The 16,720-nt window shown below is 45.5% G+C and overlaps 2 protein-coding genes across 3 annotated transcripts in view; one reads left to right on the top strand and one right to left on the bottom strand.

Moving 5' to 3' along the window:
• ACP6 (acid phosphatase 6, lysophosphatidic) overlaps positions 1–4,743 on the top strand; it is a 7,694-nt gene extending 2,951 nt beyond the window's left edge. For both annotated transcript variants that reach the window (XM_009890080.1, XM_009890081.1), the window contains 5 exons: positions 561–693; positions 2,261–2,361; positions 3,681–3,776; positions 4,081–4,246; positions 4,579–4,743. In XM_009890080.1, coding sequence (XP_009888382.1) covers positions 561–693; positions 2,261–2,361; positions 3,681–3,776; positions 4,081–4,246; positions 4,579–4,722 — 640 coding nt within the window. In that variant the 3' untranslated portion in view covers positions 4,723–4,743. The remainder of the gene's footprint in view (positions 1–560; positions 694–2,260; positions 2,362–3,680; positions 3,777–4,080; positions 4,247–4,578) is intronic.
• Positions 4,744–10,796: 6,053 nt separating this feature from the next.
• BCL9 (B-cell CLL/lymphoma 9) overlaps positions 10,797–16,720 on the bottom strand; it is a 12,105-nt gene continuing 6,181 nt past the window's right edge. Inside the window, 3 exon segments of the mRNA XM_009890082.1 lie at positions 10,797–12,981; positions 14,357–14,617; positions 16,525–16,720. The exon segment at positions 16,525–16,720 is cut by the window's right edge and continues 24 nt beyond it. Of these exon segments, the coding sequence (XP_009888384.1) occupies positions 11,864–12,981; positions 14,357–14,617; positions 16,525–16,720 (1,575 nt within the window). The 3' untranslated portion in view covers positions 10,797–11,863.

The raw sequence follows: 16,720 nt of genomic DNA on the forward strand, positions 1-16,720 counted from the left end.
TTTGCTTGAAGGACATGGCCAACATGGATATTCGCAGCTAAACTTTTAAAAATAAAATTTAAAAGTATAAGGAGGCAAATGGCTTCTAACAAAGCGAGAGGTGAATTTAAGCTACAAGTGAGTATCTAGGTGTTTCCATTTTCCCACACCATACAGCAATCAGTTCAAAGCTTCTACCCTTTCTTCTTTCATGAGGCAGTTAAAGGCTACTCCCTGAAGACACAGACTTGTACTGTTCCAGTATGACCAGATCTGTTAACTGATACACAGCCCTTGCTTATGGGAACCACTCCTGAGGTGTTCACACCTCATCTTAATTTTTTCCCCTGCCTCTGGCAGAGCAGATAGCCAGCTCTGATCCTTGCCATCTAGACACAGTGTCTGTCCGCTCTGCAACTTAGACTCCCAAAATCAAGAATCCCTCAGTGTCCTGTGGTGCTTCTCTTCTACCCCTCATTGATGTGAGACAATTCCGCTGGGCTGGGGTCACAAAACCTGAAAAATAGAGTCTGATGTGTGAAAAGTTTTTGTTTCATTTTGTTTTCTTAATTCCCTGACAGGCATAAGTTGAAGAATGCTCTACAACAGCCAGGTATCTCTGATGACTTGAAAACAATTAAGGAGAAGATGGGTATAGATGATGATAAATCTGTGGATTTTTTTCTTCTCCTTGATAACGTTTTTGCTGAGCAGGTGAGTTAAGCACTTCCATTGCACTCTCACAGAAAGAAATATCCCTTTACCACACATATGGAGGAAACGGTGGAGTGTTGACCCACTAACACCAGTAGGTACCCCACTACCTTTCTATGCAATCCAGAAAGTTTACAGAAATAGCATGGCCTTTTTAAAAAGCAAGACATGGAGTCAGCCTTGCTCTAGGATGGATGAAGACTCATCTCCAGTATTTATGTTGTTAGCTTGAAATCCAGTATCTCTTTCAAGTGTAATGAAGTAGAGCTAAGAGAGCAGTTGGGCCTTGCTTAACCCATTACAAAGTGCTTTCCCTTTTCTGGCAGTCACCACCTAACAGAGTGATCTTAATTCTGGTTCCAGCATACTGCCCATGAGCCAGATTGCTTCTGCTACTGGAGGCGAGCTGGGCGTATTTCTACCCCACTTGGTACCTCTTTTTGCTGGAGCTAATACTAATTAGTCTGGCTGGTGGTTGAATAGCTCCAGGCGTTACACTCCCTTGACACAGAAATGTATCCTCAAGAACAAACATCCATCCTTTTGGTACACAGAGCAAGTCTGTATGTTTAAAGCCATCCTAGAACTCCTCATGTGAATACTGTAGTACAAATGCTGTGACATGAACAGCTGTTTTCAGTGGGCAGTCATCCATGTGTTGACACGCTGGAGAGAAGGTATGCCATCGAGAGGAACCTTGACAGGCTTGAGAGGTGCAAACCTCATGACGTTCAACAAGGCCAAGTGCAAGGTTCTGCACACGGGTCGGGGCAATCCCATGCAAAAAATACAGGCTGGGTGAAGAATGGATTGAGAGCAGCCCTGAGAATGACTTGAGGGGGTTGGTGGTGGTTGATGAGAAGCTCAACATGAGCTAGCAATGTGTCCTCGCAGCCCAAAAGCCAACCATATCGTGGGCTGGACCAAAAGAAGCATGGCCAGCAGGTCGAGGGAGGTGATTCTGCCCCTCTGCTCTCATGAGACCCCACCTGGAGTACTGCATCCAGCTCTGGGGCACCCAACATAAGAAGGGCATGGACCTGTTAAGAGTGACACCAGAGGAGGATCACAAAGATGATCCAAGGGCTGGAGCACCTCTCCTATGAAGACTGGCTGAAAGAGTTGGGGTTGTTCAGCCTGGAGAAGGCTCCAGGGAGACCTCATAGCAGCTTTTCAGTATCTGAACGAGGCCTACAAGAAAGCTGGAGAAGACCTTTTTACAAGGGCATGTAGTAATAGGAGGAGGGGTGATGGCTTCAAACCAGAAGAGGGTAGATGTAAATTAGATATTTAGGAAGAAATTCTTCACTGTGAGGGTGGTGAGGTGCTGGAACAGGTTGCCCAGGGAAGCTGTGGATGTGCCATCCCTAGAAGTGTTCAAGACCAGGTTGGATGGGGCTTTGAGCAATCTGGTCTAGTGGAAGGTGTCCCTGCCCATGGCAGGGGCTTTGGACTAGATGATTTTTAAGGTCTCTTCCAACCTAAACCATTCTATGATTCTATATGGTTTCAGACCAGGTTCAGAAAGGGGCAAACCCTAGTGTTATGCTGCATCTTCTCCTTCCAGGTGCACAATTTGCCAAGCTGCCCTGTGCTGAAGAACTTTCAGGAGACAGTTGAGCGTCGAGCTGTTGACTCGCTGCTTTTTCTTCTGGAAGACAGTTCAAGGTGATTGCCTGTATCCATACCTCCATTCTTAGGGATTGTCTTATCCATCCTGGGTATACCTAAGCTACACCAGCTTACTGCGGCAGTCCTTTCTGATCTGCTGCATTCCCCCACCAGAGGCTACTGCCCTCTCATGAGGTTTGTGCCTCAGCCACCTCAATGTAAAATCCACTGCCTTGAGTCAGGAACATGAGCTTGGAAAAAGGGATTCCAAAGCAAGGAGGCCAAGATGTGGGCTTAGGTCCTGTTTTGCTTACAGTCATGGAGAGAGTAGTCTCCAAGGAACAGTAGTAAGACACTGAGGTAGGCAGTGAATGCCTCAATTGCCACAGTTGTTTAAGTGAACCTGTGTCAAAGGCAAAAGCAGAAGAGAACAGGAGACCCTTCCAGCCTGAGCACTGAGACTGCCCTTGCAGACACACATCTACAATCTGAATTCCAACCTGGGAAGTTTATCCCAAGGATGGCATCTGCACATCTGGAACTGTTGATACTAGTGGAAAAGGGATGCCAGGCCCTGCACACATGTAAGTACTTGCAAAAGAATCTGCTGCTACATGCAGTTAATTACCTCCTCCACAGTTGTTTGTAAAGGTGGCTGAGTTGCTAGCCTAGCAGGCATTTTCCTTTCAGATTCATTCGCAGCTGCCATATTCACCAGCTCTGCTCAGGTGGTAGTATTGGACTGCCTTTTCTGCTAGGGCAGTTTCCCTTAGCCTTTTCTTTAACTTGTATTAAGACATCTCAAATACTGAAAGACTGATTTCCCCCATGCCCACAACACCTGGGAGAGCCACAGTCACAACTCATCCTCCGTTTCCACTGATGTATTCATTCGGTAGAGGGAGTTTCTTAACACCAGAAGTTGTCTAAAGATCTTCTCTTTGTTCAATAGAGGGATAAAAACTAATTTTTAAATACAGCCACCAGCTTCTTGAATCCCACCCTCCCCTTCCCAACCACTGCTCTTTTGCAGTCAACTACAGTAGTCTTTCCTTGGTGAAAACTATGCATCCAAAAATCAAGACTACAGAAACAAAATAGCATAGAGAACATTAAGGAGTTTCTTGGTTCCCCTTTATGGGGGCCACACCTCATGAGACTGTTAACACCTCTGCCAGTGTGCAATCACAGCAGAATCTCTGTGGTGACTACAACTGCTGAAATAAGTAAGCATAGGAATTGCATTTAATGGTTCTTAGCTACAATCAGTACATGTTACGAATTTATAAAAGAAAAGCAGGTTCTCGGGTGTTCCTTCAAAATTATTTAATGCAAAAGTTTAAAACCTAGTAGATTTATTTCTGCTTCTTTTATAGAGAAGTTCTTCAGATGAATGTTGGTCGTCTTTTCTATACCTTACAGAAGAACATTACGGAAGCAGTAGATCCCTCATCTGCAGCTGAAAAGGCCAGGTACAGGACAGATCTCTAATCATTATAAATCCTGACTTGCTGTCAGCGTGAGAAGCTAGTTCAGAAAGATGTTGAATGCGTGAGTAAAGAGAATGAGTGCTTATGTGCTAGGAAAAGCATGAGTGCCATATTTGCTTTTTCTGAGGTAGATTGTATGTGCAGCATGCTATTTGTGTAATCAAGACACTAGCCCTGAGCCTTGGATGCCTTATTGTAGCATGATTATCTGGCTATCCATGGAAGAACACAGCTTACGTTTTACGTTTGGTTTTGTTTTTCTTTTTCTCCCTTCCTTTCTTATCAGAAAGCTCATTCTCTATGCTTCTCATGACATTACCCTTACTGCTCTCCTGGTAGCACTGGGCACCTTTGATCACAAGTGGCCACCTTATGCTGCAGATCTGATCCTGGAATTGTATCAGCACCAGCAGTCCAAAGAGTGGTTTGTTCGCATGTCTTACTGTGGAGAGGTAAGATCCCAGGGGGAGTCCATCTTATAAACCTTGGGCTTTTGGTTTTGGTATGCATGCATGTGAAGCTGTGAAACAAGACTTGTTCTGAGCATGCCATCAAGCCAGATAGCAGGGTAAGACACCTAGAGCATATCTGTGGTAGCCAAGATATCTTTTCTATTGAGCTGCCTATTGATCTAGTGTGAGTTTAGGCAAAGACTTTGAACCTCCACCTCTCTGCGTCTTTGCCTCAGCTGGCATATTTCCCTGCTGCAGAATGCATCAGTGTTAGCAAAAAAAGGGCTTTGGCAATGCACAAGATCTGTCATTTTGTCTCTTTGCCGTTACAGGAACAACTGGTGAAAGGATGTAGAGCAGGTCTCTGCCCACTTGAAGAATTTCTACAAGTTCTTTCACAGTACTCAGTCAGTCCAGAGGAGTACAATAACCTGTGTACCCAAATAGAGGGGAACCAGCAGACTAAGTTGTCTTAAATTAAAATTAGTTTATTGTCACAATCTTTGACTATTTTTCTTTATATTCCTGCCAGCCTTCCCTGTTCTAAAGATATTTTAGATGAGGTGACTTTTTCCTACCAGACACAGGGTGGCACAGTGTCACTTTTCACTGTTAGCAGCAAGATGAAAGAAGCCACATAACAGAATGGCTCAAGTTCACTTCTGAGGTAGCCATACAAAAGCAGAGAGGCCGAAAACAGCAAGGGAGAGAACAGACCTGTTTAAATTGCCCTGCTGCTCCAGGAATATGAGAGAAAACATACCTGTTCCTCATATGCTGGGACTGTGGGATGAAGCCCAGCTTGCTCTCAAGCTACCAGACTTGAGAACTTTGACATAATGATTGCTTTTATGTATGGCAAACTGCAGAAGCCACTGTACCTTTCCCTGTCTTTTGTCGTGTTGGAAGGTTGCTCTGCTGACAGACGAACCTCCCAAATTGCATAGCATTTACCTACCCCATCTTCTTCAGGGCATTTTTGAGCACACAAAACCTCTCCGAAGGGACAGAAAGCCTTCAAACCTCTTCCCTGCACTCATGTAATTATGGAAATTCTGCTGCGAAAATGCAAAACAACCACAGTGGGCCAAGTACAAGAACATGCACTCTTGGTGAACTCTGCTTAATGCACTTTAAACAAGGATGTCCAGGGAGCTGTATTGACTTCAGCTTTGAGCAACGTTGCATCTATTTTGCACTTGCTGAAACAGGAATACACCAGCATAGCCAACAGAAGTACTTCTAGCTGAGAAGATGCCACTTTTTCCTGTGAGACAGTACTAAGTTGCCAAAATCCCCATTTTTTTCAATCAGTAAATAAAACTTCGATCCTGACCTACTTTCTTTGGGATATCTAAAGGCTAAAACAGGGGAACCACTTATAAACGGCCCTGCAGTTTTGGTCCTGCGTTACCCCTTCTCACTTAGCAAAAGGGACTGCAGTGATGTTAATGTAAGTCATTGACAGATAGTGACTGGAGGCACTACAGTACCTTCTGAGAAGCGTGGGCTGGATTTACCTCTGTGACTGGAGGCACTACAGTACCTTCTCTGAGAAGCGTGGGCTGGATTTACCTCTACTCTTTCATTAGCCTGCCCCCACCACAATTATATGTTGACACTACGCACAGTGAACAGAATAATTTGAATACTAAATACATTGCTGGAGGTCTCACTGAACTGCTATTAGAAGCTGTCAAAAAAAGCAAACAAAACATTGTTATTTTCCACCAAGTTTTTATACAGCCTAAAACCATAATGCCATTATATAAAAATCAATGGCCTACCCTTGCTTAAGAACAGTGTGTTCTGTTCTAATCAAGTTCTCTCCTATGCACGGTATAAAGTATTTGGAGAACCATGATGGAAACATGAGGCACACAATTCCAAGTTATTGGTGAGGCGCGGACTGCTTGGGAAAGGGATATCAGGGAACCATCAGAAGTTTTGGCCATACCAGTAGACAAAGCAGGAATTCACATACCTTCTCCTAAACAAGAGGTAGGAGCATCTCCCAGCAAAACTGAGCAGCAGATGGGTTAAAAATGGCAACATGGTCAAGACCCAAAGAACTCAGCAGCACAAGCTGCCCTAGTACATGTAAGATTGTTAAAGGTACTACATTCACACCATTAAAATAATCAAACGTACATTTCAGTAACACCAGAAGACCTCAGAAAAACAGACCAGCTTCTTGGCAGTGGCTAAGAAGAAGCTCCGCCGGGAACAGGTTCTTTCATTGCTGTCTCTTACGGGGTTTCTGCAGTACCCTCTCTGCCCTGCTCCAGCCTCACCCTTGCCCTTGGTGTGGAAGTGGTCTCATCGCACCGAGCAACTCCATGGTAGTCATGGCCCACAGTATGAAGGAGTTATTTCGGACCACAACTAGCATAAATAATGATTTCAGAAGAGGACTGGTGGATGGTGGAAGATATTTCAGACCAAAGGACACAAGTAAGTGGGAAGTGCAGAACTGCAAACACAGCATGGAAGAGCTGAGGCATTTCTGCGAACATCGAATAAAAGTTTCCAGAAATCAAAAATTTCCCCAAGGAACCAGTGCATTTGCATGAACAGGCCGACTCTTTGCAAGAACTGGGAAAGACACAAATCGCGGGGGGGGGCGGGAATCATAGAATCATGGAATGGTTTGAGTTGGAAGGGACCTTAAAGACCACCTAGTTCCAACCCCCTGCCATGGGCAGGGACACCTCCCCCCAGCCCAGGTTGCTCAAAGCCCCATCCAGCCTGGCCTTGAACACCTCCAGGGATGGGGCAGCCACAGCTTCTCTGGGCAACCTGTTCCACTGTCTCACCACCCTCAGAATAAAGAACTTCTTCCCAATATCTAATCTAAATCTACCCTCTTTCAGTTTAAAATTGTTACCCCTTATCCTAACACTACAGCCCCTGGTAGAGTCCCTCCCCATCTTTCCTGTAGGCAACTTTTAGGTACTGCAAGGCCACCATTAGGTCTCCCTGGAGCCTTCTCTTCTCCAGGCTGAAGAACGCCAAGTCTCTCAGCCTGTTCTCATAGGAAAGGTGTTCCAGCCCTCGGATCATCTTTGTGGCTCTCCTCCAGACTCACTCCAACAGATCTATGTCTTTCCTATGTTGGTAAGTCAACTTAAATTTGTTTTCTCCTCATGCAAAGTATCTTCTTTTAAAGTTTCCAGTATCCCAGACAAAACAGCATCACTTTTCTTTCCTGCCTCATGCTCTGACTCAAACAAAACCAATCATAAGCTTAAAACTTGAGTGTGTACTGAGGTCATGAGGACCTACACCTCAGCATGAAAGGTTTGCTGGTTGAAAGTCAAAAGGACATCAAAAAGACAGTGAGCTTGATATATTTGCCAATAAAACCAACATAATAAAGCTAGCAGTTCAGGGTTTTTTAGGGCCTTGAGAACACTCCTGATAATGCGCTTTAACCTTAAGCAGAAAAAGCATGATAAAGCTAGGTGTTACACATCTACCACAACAACAGCATGAACAGAAATAACTGGAAACTATGTGGACTGGCTAAAAATGGAAAAAATCTTTAAAGTAGAGGTCAGTTCACCCAAAAGATGGCACACAGCACATGTGCAAGACAACTTACCTTTTTTAGGTTAAGAATTACTACCAATCAATATGGTGAAGTGTGTTTTACTAAATACAGGCCTACATCAAACATGGATCATTTCTCCTTGATAAATATCAAAACAGGGAACAGGTTTCAGCCAACAGCCTGCCAAGGCTTCTGCACTGTAAGTGCAGAAGACCACCAGGAGTGAAATGTAGCTTCTTCTGCCACCAGGATGAAAACCGACATGGTACATGGTCAGCATACCAAGCCCTGCAAAATTAAGTCTTGTATGTACCATATTTGTAATAGATCCAACACTTCAGCACAACAAATGCTGCGTTCCAAGTCTAAGCAGTGTGTTTAGGATTCACACCCTCACGAAGAGTCGGGCACCCACATCTACTCCAAGTCAGGATACACAAATTGTATCAGAAGCACCAGCAGCATTCAAATCCCAACCAAGACTGATGCAGATTAGATCTCCACATATTGGTCTGTCTTCTGAAGTGTTACCCACGAGGAGGTCAGGACTAAACTCTTAAGGCTGGCTACTTTGTCATGTTCTTTTCATAGATTAGCTAGCACATGATACAGCTATAAAGCCTGAGTTTATTTGGACCATGCTTAAAACTGCCATTGTACTTCACAGATGACCTGTCTGCAACAGTCTACTACTTTAAAACAAACAGATTTCAAGTATTTTAAACTTTTGATTTAGCAGGCGCATTACTTTGCGTTTCAGAAGTTCACCATCTGCTGGGTTTACCTTTTAAGTCTCTCCACACTCCGGCTGCGCAGCCATCTGGGATGAGATAATTTGAACAGCAGACTGTTTCCTCCCATGTTACTAGAGAGGAAGAGCAGCCAAGCATGTATGAATAAAGTCTATTTCATTCTTTCAAACAAAGGTGGAGGATGATTTGAAAGTTTAAAAGAAAAAAGAAAAAAAAAAAAGAGGAGGGGGAGGTGAAGAAAACTAAAAATGGCAACCCCACTTTCCGTATTCAACTGCACCATGACTACCAGAGCTGAGTCACAGTTACTATTGATTATAAATAAGCAGGAAAGAACAGAGTCTGACTTACAGATCCCAAGGTGAATTTGCAAGGCTGGCAGGAGAAGTAGAATCAGAGCAACACAAAGAAGCTCAGTCTACATCTACCGAGTTGTTTTTCTGACCAGAGCCAGCCAAGGCATTAGCATCTCTTGTCCATCAGCTTGTGCAAACCAGGCAATGCCACTGAGGTTAAGTGCACCTATGCGGACTCAGGAGAATCCATATCTTCTGTATTTTCTGTAGGAAAAATCTTGTTAAGATGCCAAACACCAGCATCTTAACTCAGACCAACACAGAAGGAACTTTAATTATCCAGCATTTGTAAAATGTATCCTTTCACTGTCAAGTGGCTTTGAAACAGCGAATCCCCTATGCTAATTTTTCTACAATAAGTTGCAGTCATCTCAAATCCTTTGCTATTCAAAATACCTCAACAGGCATAGGAAGCACTGAGAAAGACTGTTAAAACAAACAAACAAACCCTCCAGGTTATTTCTGTCGATCAAGAAGTTTGCTTTGTTCAACGTGGTAAAAACAGTGAGGAATCGTGGCAGAAGTAGCAACACTTAAAAAGGCTGCACTGTGACAATTCCCATGCAAGGTTCTCAAAAGGGAGCTGTGCAACCATTTAAAGAAGAGGTAACTCCGCTCTACAGAAATAACACTTACTGTGTCATTGTCAGCTCTTTCTAAAATCTTGACAAGCCTGTGCTTCAAGCACGCTGCTTGTCTTGTTAGAGGGAAGCACCACAACATACATCCTACACTTTGTCAAAAGAGTAATTCTCACCCAAAATCATTGTAAATTTGCATGACAGCACAAAGGTGAATTTGGAAGCAGGCAACAGAAGGCTCTAAGGCTTGCGTGCCTCCAACGGCACATGGCTTCACTCATTTTATAACACTAGCAATGAAACTTCGGTAAGCTGGCCACAGACAGCAATTCTTTTTCCACCTGTTAAGGACTAGTTAACTCTGAAAAACACACAACACGCATAATGATAGTCATTCTCCACATGAAGTTTCACATTAATAGCCAGCCCTTTGAGGAAACTACTCATTGAAATAATTGCAAGTAACAGTAAGTGGAAGGACTCCATATACAGTGCTGAGGGACCAGAGAGCAGCCAGCCACAGAGCCCACTCCCTGCCCGACAGATCTACATCTGGCTCCTCCTGTGGTCTTCTCCAGGAGCAGAGCTCAACTCCCGATCCATGTTTCAGCATCCAGTCTTTCACTCCTCCTAGACAAAATCATAAAACCTTCTTGCTGAAATTCTCTCAAAAGGAAAGTTTGAGAAGACAGGGGATTAGGAAGCGATCGATGAGAACTGCGGCAAAGCAACAATTTACCCAGCAGGGTTGTCTTGATAAAAATCTGCTCACTGATGATTTCTCTCTCACCTTTGTTATTTCAGTTCATCCATTCCCTGCTACCTCAGCCTCCGAGTGCTGGCAATCCCAGACCCTACCCAATTCAAAGTCCCCAGGGACACACACAACCACAGCGCCCCGCACAACGTTGGACTCAAGCAGCAGCGTCTGCCTGCTGACTGCCAACGGAAAACTCAAAACCACACACCTTCTAGTCCGCAAACACTCTCTGGGAGGAAGTGACAGAGACAACAAGTTTCATCTATTCCTTGACCCTCAACAAATTGAGGAAGAAAGGCTGTAACTATCGTCCCTGGGGCATTCTGAAACAAGACCTCACTCCAAGGAAAAACAAATTCATTTCAGAATTAAGCAAACAGTAGTGCCTTGCAGGGAGCACGCAGACCAGACTTTTAGGAGCCGCCAAAGCCTACCACACCTGGCCTCTGTGCTGGCTGTGATCACGAGGAAGAGCAAACAGTCATCTGGCCAGCCAGCTGATGTACCTAGTAACAACTGGACTGGATAAAGAAGACAGTTCATTTTTGTAAGAAACAATATATTTTATTTTTCTGACACCACAGCCCTGGCGAGTGGTTTTGTACCAAATTTAATGGAGGTTACACAGAACGTTTTACGCTGGGGAGGAAAAAAAAATAACCACAAAAAAATCCTGGATAACTTTTAGTGTCTGTTCCACTCCCACATTAATAAAATCACTTGGGGTTTCTAAGAAAAGGAGAATAGGAAACAGTGAGAGAGACTACTGTAGGATGTAACAGTGTCCAAGTCCAACCCCTTCCTAAAAGTGGGAAGAGTCCCCACATGAGGAGAGGCTCTCCTAGATTTACTCCCCAAAATAACACAAGGTATTGCAGCTGCCATAGGAGGAGACAGAAGGGGGACGGAGAGAGAGAGAAGCCTATTTAATAAAGAGTGGGAGGGAGAGACAGAAGGTGCTGGACAGCACGCCATAATTTGAAAAATATGTCCTTAACTTATTATTTATTTCTTTTAAAAGATTCCCCTCACTGAACTTAAGTTCCTTTTTGTGCTTTTCATTAATACTCTGCTCTGAGGTCGTAGTTTGGTTTTTCTATACATTGGAGTTGAAGGAAAATAGTCCGAAGTTCTGAAGATGGATTCTCCACCTAAAGTAAACAGCCTAGAATCCCATTCTCCTCTCACCCCAAAGACTAAAGTCTCTGCTAAAATCCCTTTTACAATATAGTACAGTACACAAAAAACCCCAAAGATAACCAAGAGTCCTGGGAGAAGCCAGTCCGAAGGACGTAAACATACAGAGAATGGTGCAACTTGTGACAAATGGCAATTCTCAAAATACAGCTACAGATTCTCAAAGCAGGTGCCGTCACGGGATACCCAAGTCCACAAAAATAATTTTTAAAAAATAAATCTTAAAAAAAAACAACCTGTTAAAATGAATAATTTTTTTTTCAGGTAATTCCATACATTCGAGATTTCCCAAAGTGTCCTCTGGTCTCTTTTCACCTATTGCATGGCCAAACTGTACTCCTGAAGCTCCCAAAAAAGCCCTCAGGACTTGGAATCTCATCTTGACAAGGATCAGAACATCCAGTCTTATGGTAGCAGCTTAAAACATCATGTTCCCTGGATTTCCAGGGCCTTGGCTAAATCCTCCCATGCCAACGTCAGCAGCCATACCTCGGGGCCTCATCTGGGGGGGAATCATGATGTTTTGTTGGGGTCCCATCATGCCCTGCATTGACATCATCATACCAGGTGACCCTACAGGGCCCGGGTGGCTGTACAGCCCCGCAGGGGCTCGGTCCTTGCCTGGGATCATGCCCACAGCGGCCACAGGGTTACTCATTAGCGCGGGCTGGCCAGGCATCGCCGTTTGTGCTGGTGACATCATGCGGTGGTGCGGCCCCATCATGCCTTGCTGCAGGAAGGCAGGTGGTCTCATCGGGTTGTGACCTGGCATGGACGGAGCCGTCCCAAGAGGGATATCCGGAGTTCCCACCGGCCCAGGGCCCCCCATGCCAGGCAACGTTAGTCCCATCCTCGGGGTCTGCTCTCCTATCATCCCTTGCATGTGGGAGAACCCAGGCCCAGGACCCTGCGGCTGCTTGCGGCCTGGCACCTCCCCACGAGGGAAATACTGTAGTGTCTGGCTAGGCTTCTCCGATGGGATAATCCTGGACAGGTCAAACTCAGGTATTCCTGTGGCTCCAGGACGGATCACCTCCTGCAGCTCTGGATCGGTGAAAACTGAAGGCATATTGTTTCCAAGAACAGTGAAGGAGTCTGGACCGCCAGGGCCTCCAGTCTTGCAAAGTGCTGGATCTGTCGAACTTTGGGGCAGGTTGGTAGGACGCCCCAGAGGTCCTTCTCCGTGGAAGCCCATTCCCGCTGGGAAGTTGCCTTGTCCACCGCTGGGCCCATTGTGTGGAAATGGCACCTGCTGTGGAGGGGACTGTACAGGAGGGAACCCCTGTGGGAAGCCCAGGCGTCCTTGAGGTACCATTGGAGACTCCTGGGAACCGTGCCCCATCATCGGATTGTGTGACATCAGGCCGGGTCCCACAGGGACCCCATGAGGAGGTATATTGGGTCCCATAGCATTTGGAGAGGGCATCTGGTTGTTATGGGAAAGAGGCTGGGTCATTCCCATTGGGCTAAGGGTTGGCATTGGACCCACTGGGTTTGGACCTGAAATTCGAGGATTCTGAGAATTAATGCCCATTCCTGGGGAAGAAATAAGGAATCACATTTAGGTAACAGCCAGTAATAATTAAAGCTATCAGAGAGCTTTCTGCAAGGTTACCAAATCCACACATACACGCACACGAAAATTACTGCTAGTAAAAAGCATCAGGAGTGGCCCTGGAAAATGTTATTTTAACCAGAAAGAAAAAAAAAAAAAAAAAAAAAAATCAATGCCACTTGCACAGTAGCCTCCCTAAGCTTGTCACTGCCCTGTCAAAAAGTGACTAAAGCCTGCTCTATAAGTAGGATCTCAATCCAACCCATACCTTTACTACTTCCCTAGCAGTCTAGATGACGCAGGCAGTAAGAAACATGTCTCTGGCAGATTATGAACATATGGACACTTGTCCACTGGGAGGTGACAATCTCCTTTCAAAACTCAAGAAGTCATGAATCAGGTAACCCTCATAAGACTAGGAGGCGGCAATCAATGAGGTTAATGAGCTATCATCACGAACTTATTCAATTAGCCAGCTTCCCCAGGTACATTCAGCCACTCTGATCATTACTGCGTGAAGCAGACAGCAGAGCTACAGGTGAACTCATCAAGAATTCATTACCAGTTGCCGCTCTCATGAAACATCCACTCACACCCTCTTTCAACTATGTTAATTCAATTGGGTGGAGGAGCTACAGCCTACTTTTGTGTTAAATACATACCCACAAACATTAAGCTATCAGCAGGACTTGGATTTCTCATATAAACAGGCTCACCCACAAGACAGCCCAAAAGGGCAATGTTATTTTACTTTTCCTTTAACTCTCTCGGGACCCTACCTCAGTCCTAGTTTCCCTCAGTCCTGGCTGAGGTCACCTGCCATGACACATTCCCTGTATGAAAAGATGTATGTTTTGAGAAAGCAATCTAACACTCTCTTCTGTAATAAAGGCAATCCACAAAATCCAGGAAAAGACCAAATGATTCAGTGTCAAAAAAAAAACCACAACAAAAACACCCAACCCAAAACCTGTGAAGCTTCTATGACGCTGCCTTAAGACAGGGAAAGAACAATTTCATCTGGATGAACCTTGTAGGTCTGACCCTTATTCCCATGAGCAGCCCTCACTCACACAAGTAATTCCAGTCTGCCTGAGAGGAAATCCTTCCCAAGGATTTTCCAGATTAGACACTTTCTGAAGAACAGGCACTTTCTGGATAGAAAAAAAAATGGTTGCAAGGAGAATTTCCATCTCTCTGTTTCAGACAATTGCAACTGCCTTCCTCAAAAACAACCCATGGCTATACATTCTTCAAGGTTTTTCCCTCTCACCATCTTCATTTGACGCTTCCATAAAAATCACCCTCACTATATTGCCTGAATGCTTGGGCTTATGTTTCTTTTGAGCTTCTTACCTGGTACGCTGTTCATAGGTGGCAAGTTTGGGGAGCGTGCTGGAGGGGAGTCATCATCCGAGCTGGCCACAGTTTTGATGGCATCATGATAGAGCGGTGTAGAGCTAGGCATGGCAAATTTGGACATCCTGGACATCATAATGGAGAGGGGATTCTGGGAGAGGGTCGGCTCTGGGGGCATTGTATAAGGACTGCTAGAGGGAAGATTTCCAGGAAGAGTCACAGGAGCAGACTGGCTGACTGTGGAAGGAGGTGGACCACCTTAGGAAAAACGGAAAAGACAGACTTCAATTTTTTACCTTCTTACCATTTTTTCCTTAAGTAACACCCTTTTCTCCTAGAAATCACAAAAACTAGAAATACTTTTTATTGCAAAGGTCCATCTGACTAATGCAGTCAATGACTGTGAACGGTAACCAGAAAAATAAGCCTATTGATCAAGATGGTTAACATTTGTTATCCTGGATCCTGCTCTTCTACTGGAACTATCTTGAGCCTCTACAAAACCACATGAAGAATTAACAGGTAAATCTGAAAATCCTACTATTCAACTTCCATACACTGAAGACAGACTTAAGATACCAGGTTGAGCCATAAAAAACAAAATCTATTGTCAATTAACTGCTCCTGCACCCACCAAATGTCAACTGTAACTCCTTTCCCTTTTCTTTAGGATGCATCAAACAAGCACAAAAGACATAGGCAGCACAAGAGCTGTAGCACATACTATGCTGAGACACACGCGATTTCTGACAAGCTGCATCAGCAGCTACAAGTAAAACTCCCTGTTTATGTTTCATTTCAGGTTTTATACACACATATTTACAGCTCATTCCAGTTAAAGAAGTGTTTTCTGCACCTATTAGCTTAACATCATCCTTCGCTCTCCCAAAACTAGAAATAACTTAACTGTACTTCCAGTCTCCTTTGTTCGCCACCGATGAATTTCATGCCACCCAGACTACGTGTGAAGGAAAGATGCTAAACTGAAGTCGTACTATCACTGAAAATTCAGCACACATTCCTCAGCTCCACCCCCCCCAAAAAAGGAAAGGTGAATAGAGAATACAAAAATCCTGCCATGCCAAAACATTTACGTTTTGGAAGAGCTGCAGGTAGAAGCATTCATTAAGCACAACATTACACAAGGATTAAAGCACTTGGTTCTGACGTGTAGGCGCTTGGGCTCACAAGGGACACTAACATCCAGGCTCCCCTCCCGAGCAGAGACCGGGCCAGTAATCCCCACAGCTACTGCGGGGGGTTACTCTCCCCGCCACTGCCGCTGCCGGTCCCCCGGTGCCACAGCAGGCAGGTCCCGGCCGCTGCCGCGCGGTTACCCGCAGCAGCACTAGAGGGCAACGTGGGCAAGCAGCTCCGCTCCCGGCCTCTCCCGGCCAGGAGACCTTCCCGGGCTGGAAAGCCACCCAGACCTGCGGTGCTGGGAGCCGGGATGAAAGGGCGAATATGCTCCGGGAGGGTTTGGGAGCGGGAAAGAGAGGGCAGAGATGTGCCACCAACAGCCCGCAGGTGTTCAGGAGCGCCTGCACCACAAAGTCCCAGGCATGGCACGGGTTCAGCATGCTACCAAATGCTACACATGGTGGTCTTTAGCTCTCGCTAAAATGGTTGAAGCCTCTACAAATGGTAGCAGACCTACCTGTCTGTGATGGTAAAGCTAGAAAGCACTAACCATACCTAGATACACAACTGGCTAACTATGCACAGCGTGTCTTTGCAAGAGCCTTTTACCGCAAAACATTGTCATAACATCAGCAGGATCTTTTCCACAAAGCTGCAATCATCAGGAGCCACGGCAGAACAATCAAAAACCCTGCCGAGGAGAGATTTCTCCCATCAACACCCTGCATCTTTTCACACCTCTTGACCTCACCCTTTCACCTTCATGTCCTCTGCATGACCAGCCCTCACCTCAACACAAGGCAGACATGGTACAAACCCACAAATACAACAGGAGGAGGAAAAATGCTTGCACTCCACTCGCGTAGCCACCCACCGGACCCTCAGTACAGCCCCCCTCGCACAGGCAAAGTGCCATCTAGCTCCTGCCACCCTGCAAGACACCACCTCCCTCTCCTGGCTGCACACCTCGGGGTAACCCGACATGAACTGAAGGGCCAAATCCGTCTAGCAGAGGCAGCACTCACCCGACTCCACGTTCCCCAGCATGGCTGGAGAAGACATGGTGAGAGACGCCTTGTGGTTCGGGGGAATCCCAGGGCTCTGCAAAGGAGGCTTTGGAGATGAAGTCCATCCGGGAGAAGGTGCAGGGAGAGACGGAGACTTGAGGTGAACAGGAGAAGCAGCAGCAGACCCCAAGACAGGAGGGGACTTAATGGAGGC

This window comes from Charadrius vociferus, unplaced genomic scaffold (genome assembly GCF_000708025.1).
Source record: "Charadrius vociferus isolate BGI_N301 unplaced genomic scaffold, ASM70802v2 scaffold287, whole genome shotgun sequence".
NCBI lineage: Eukaryota > Metazoa > Chordata > Aves > Charadriiformes > Charadriidae > Charadrius > Charadrius vociferus.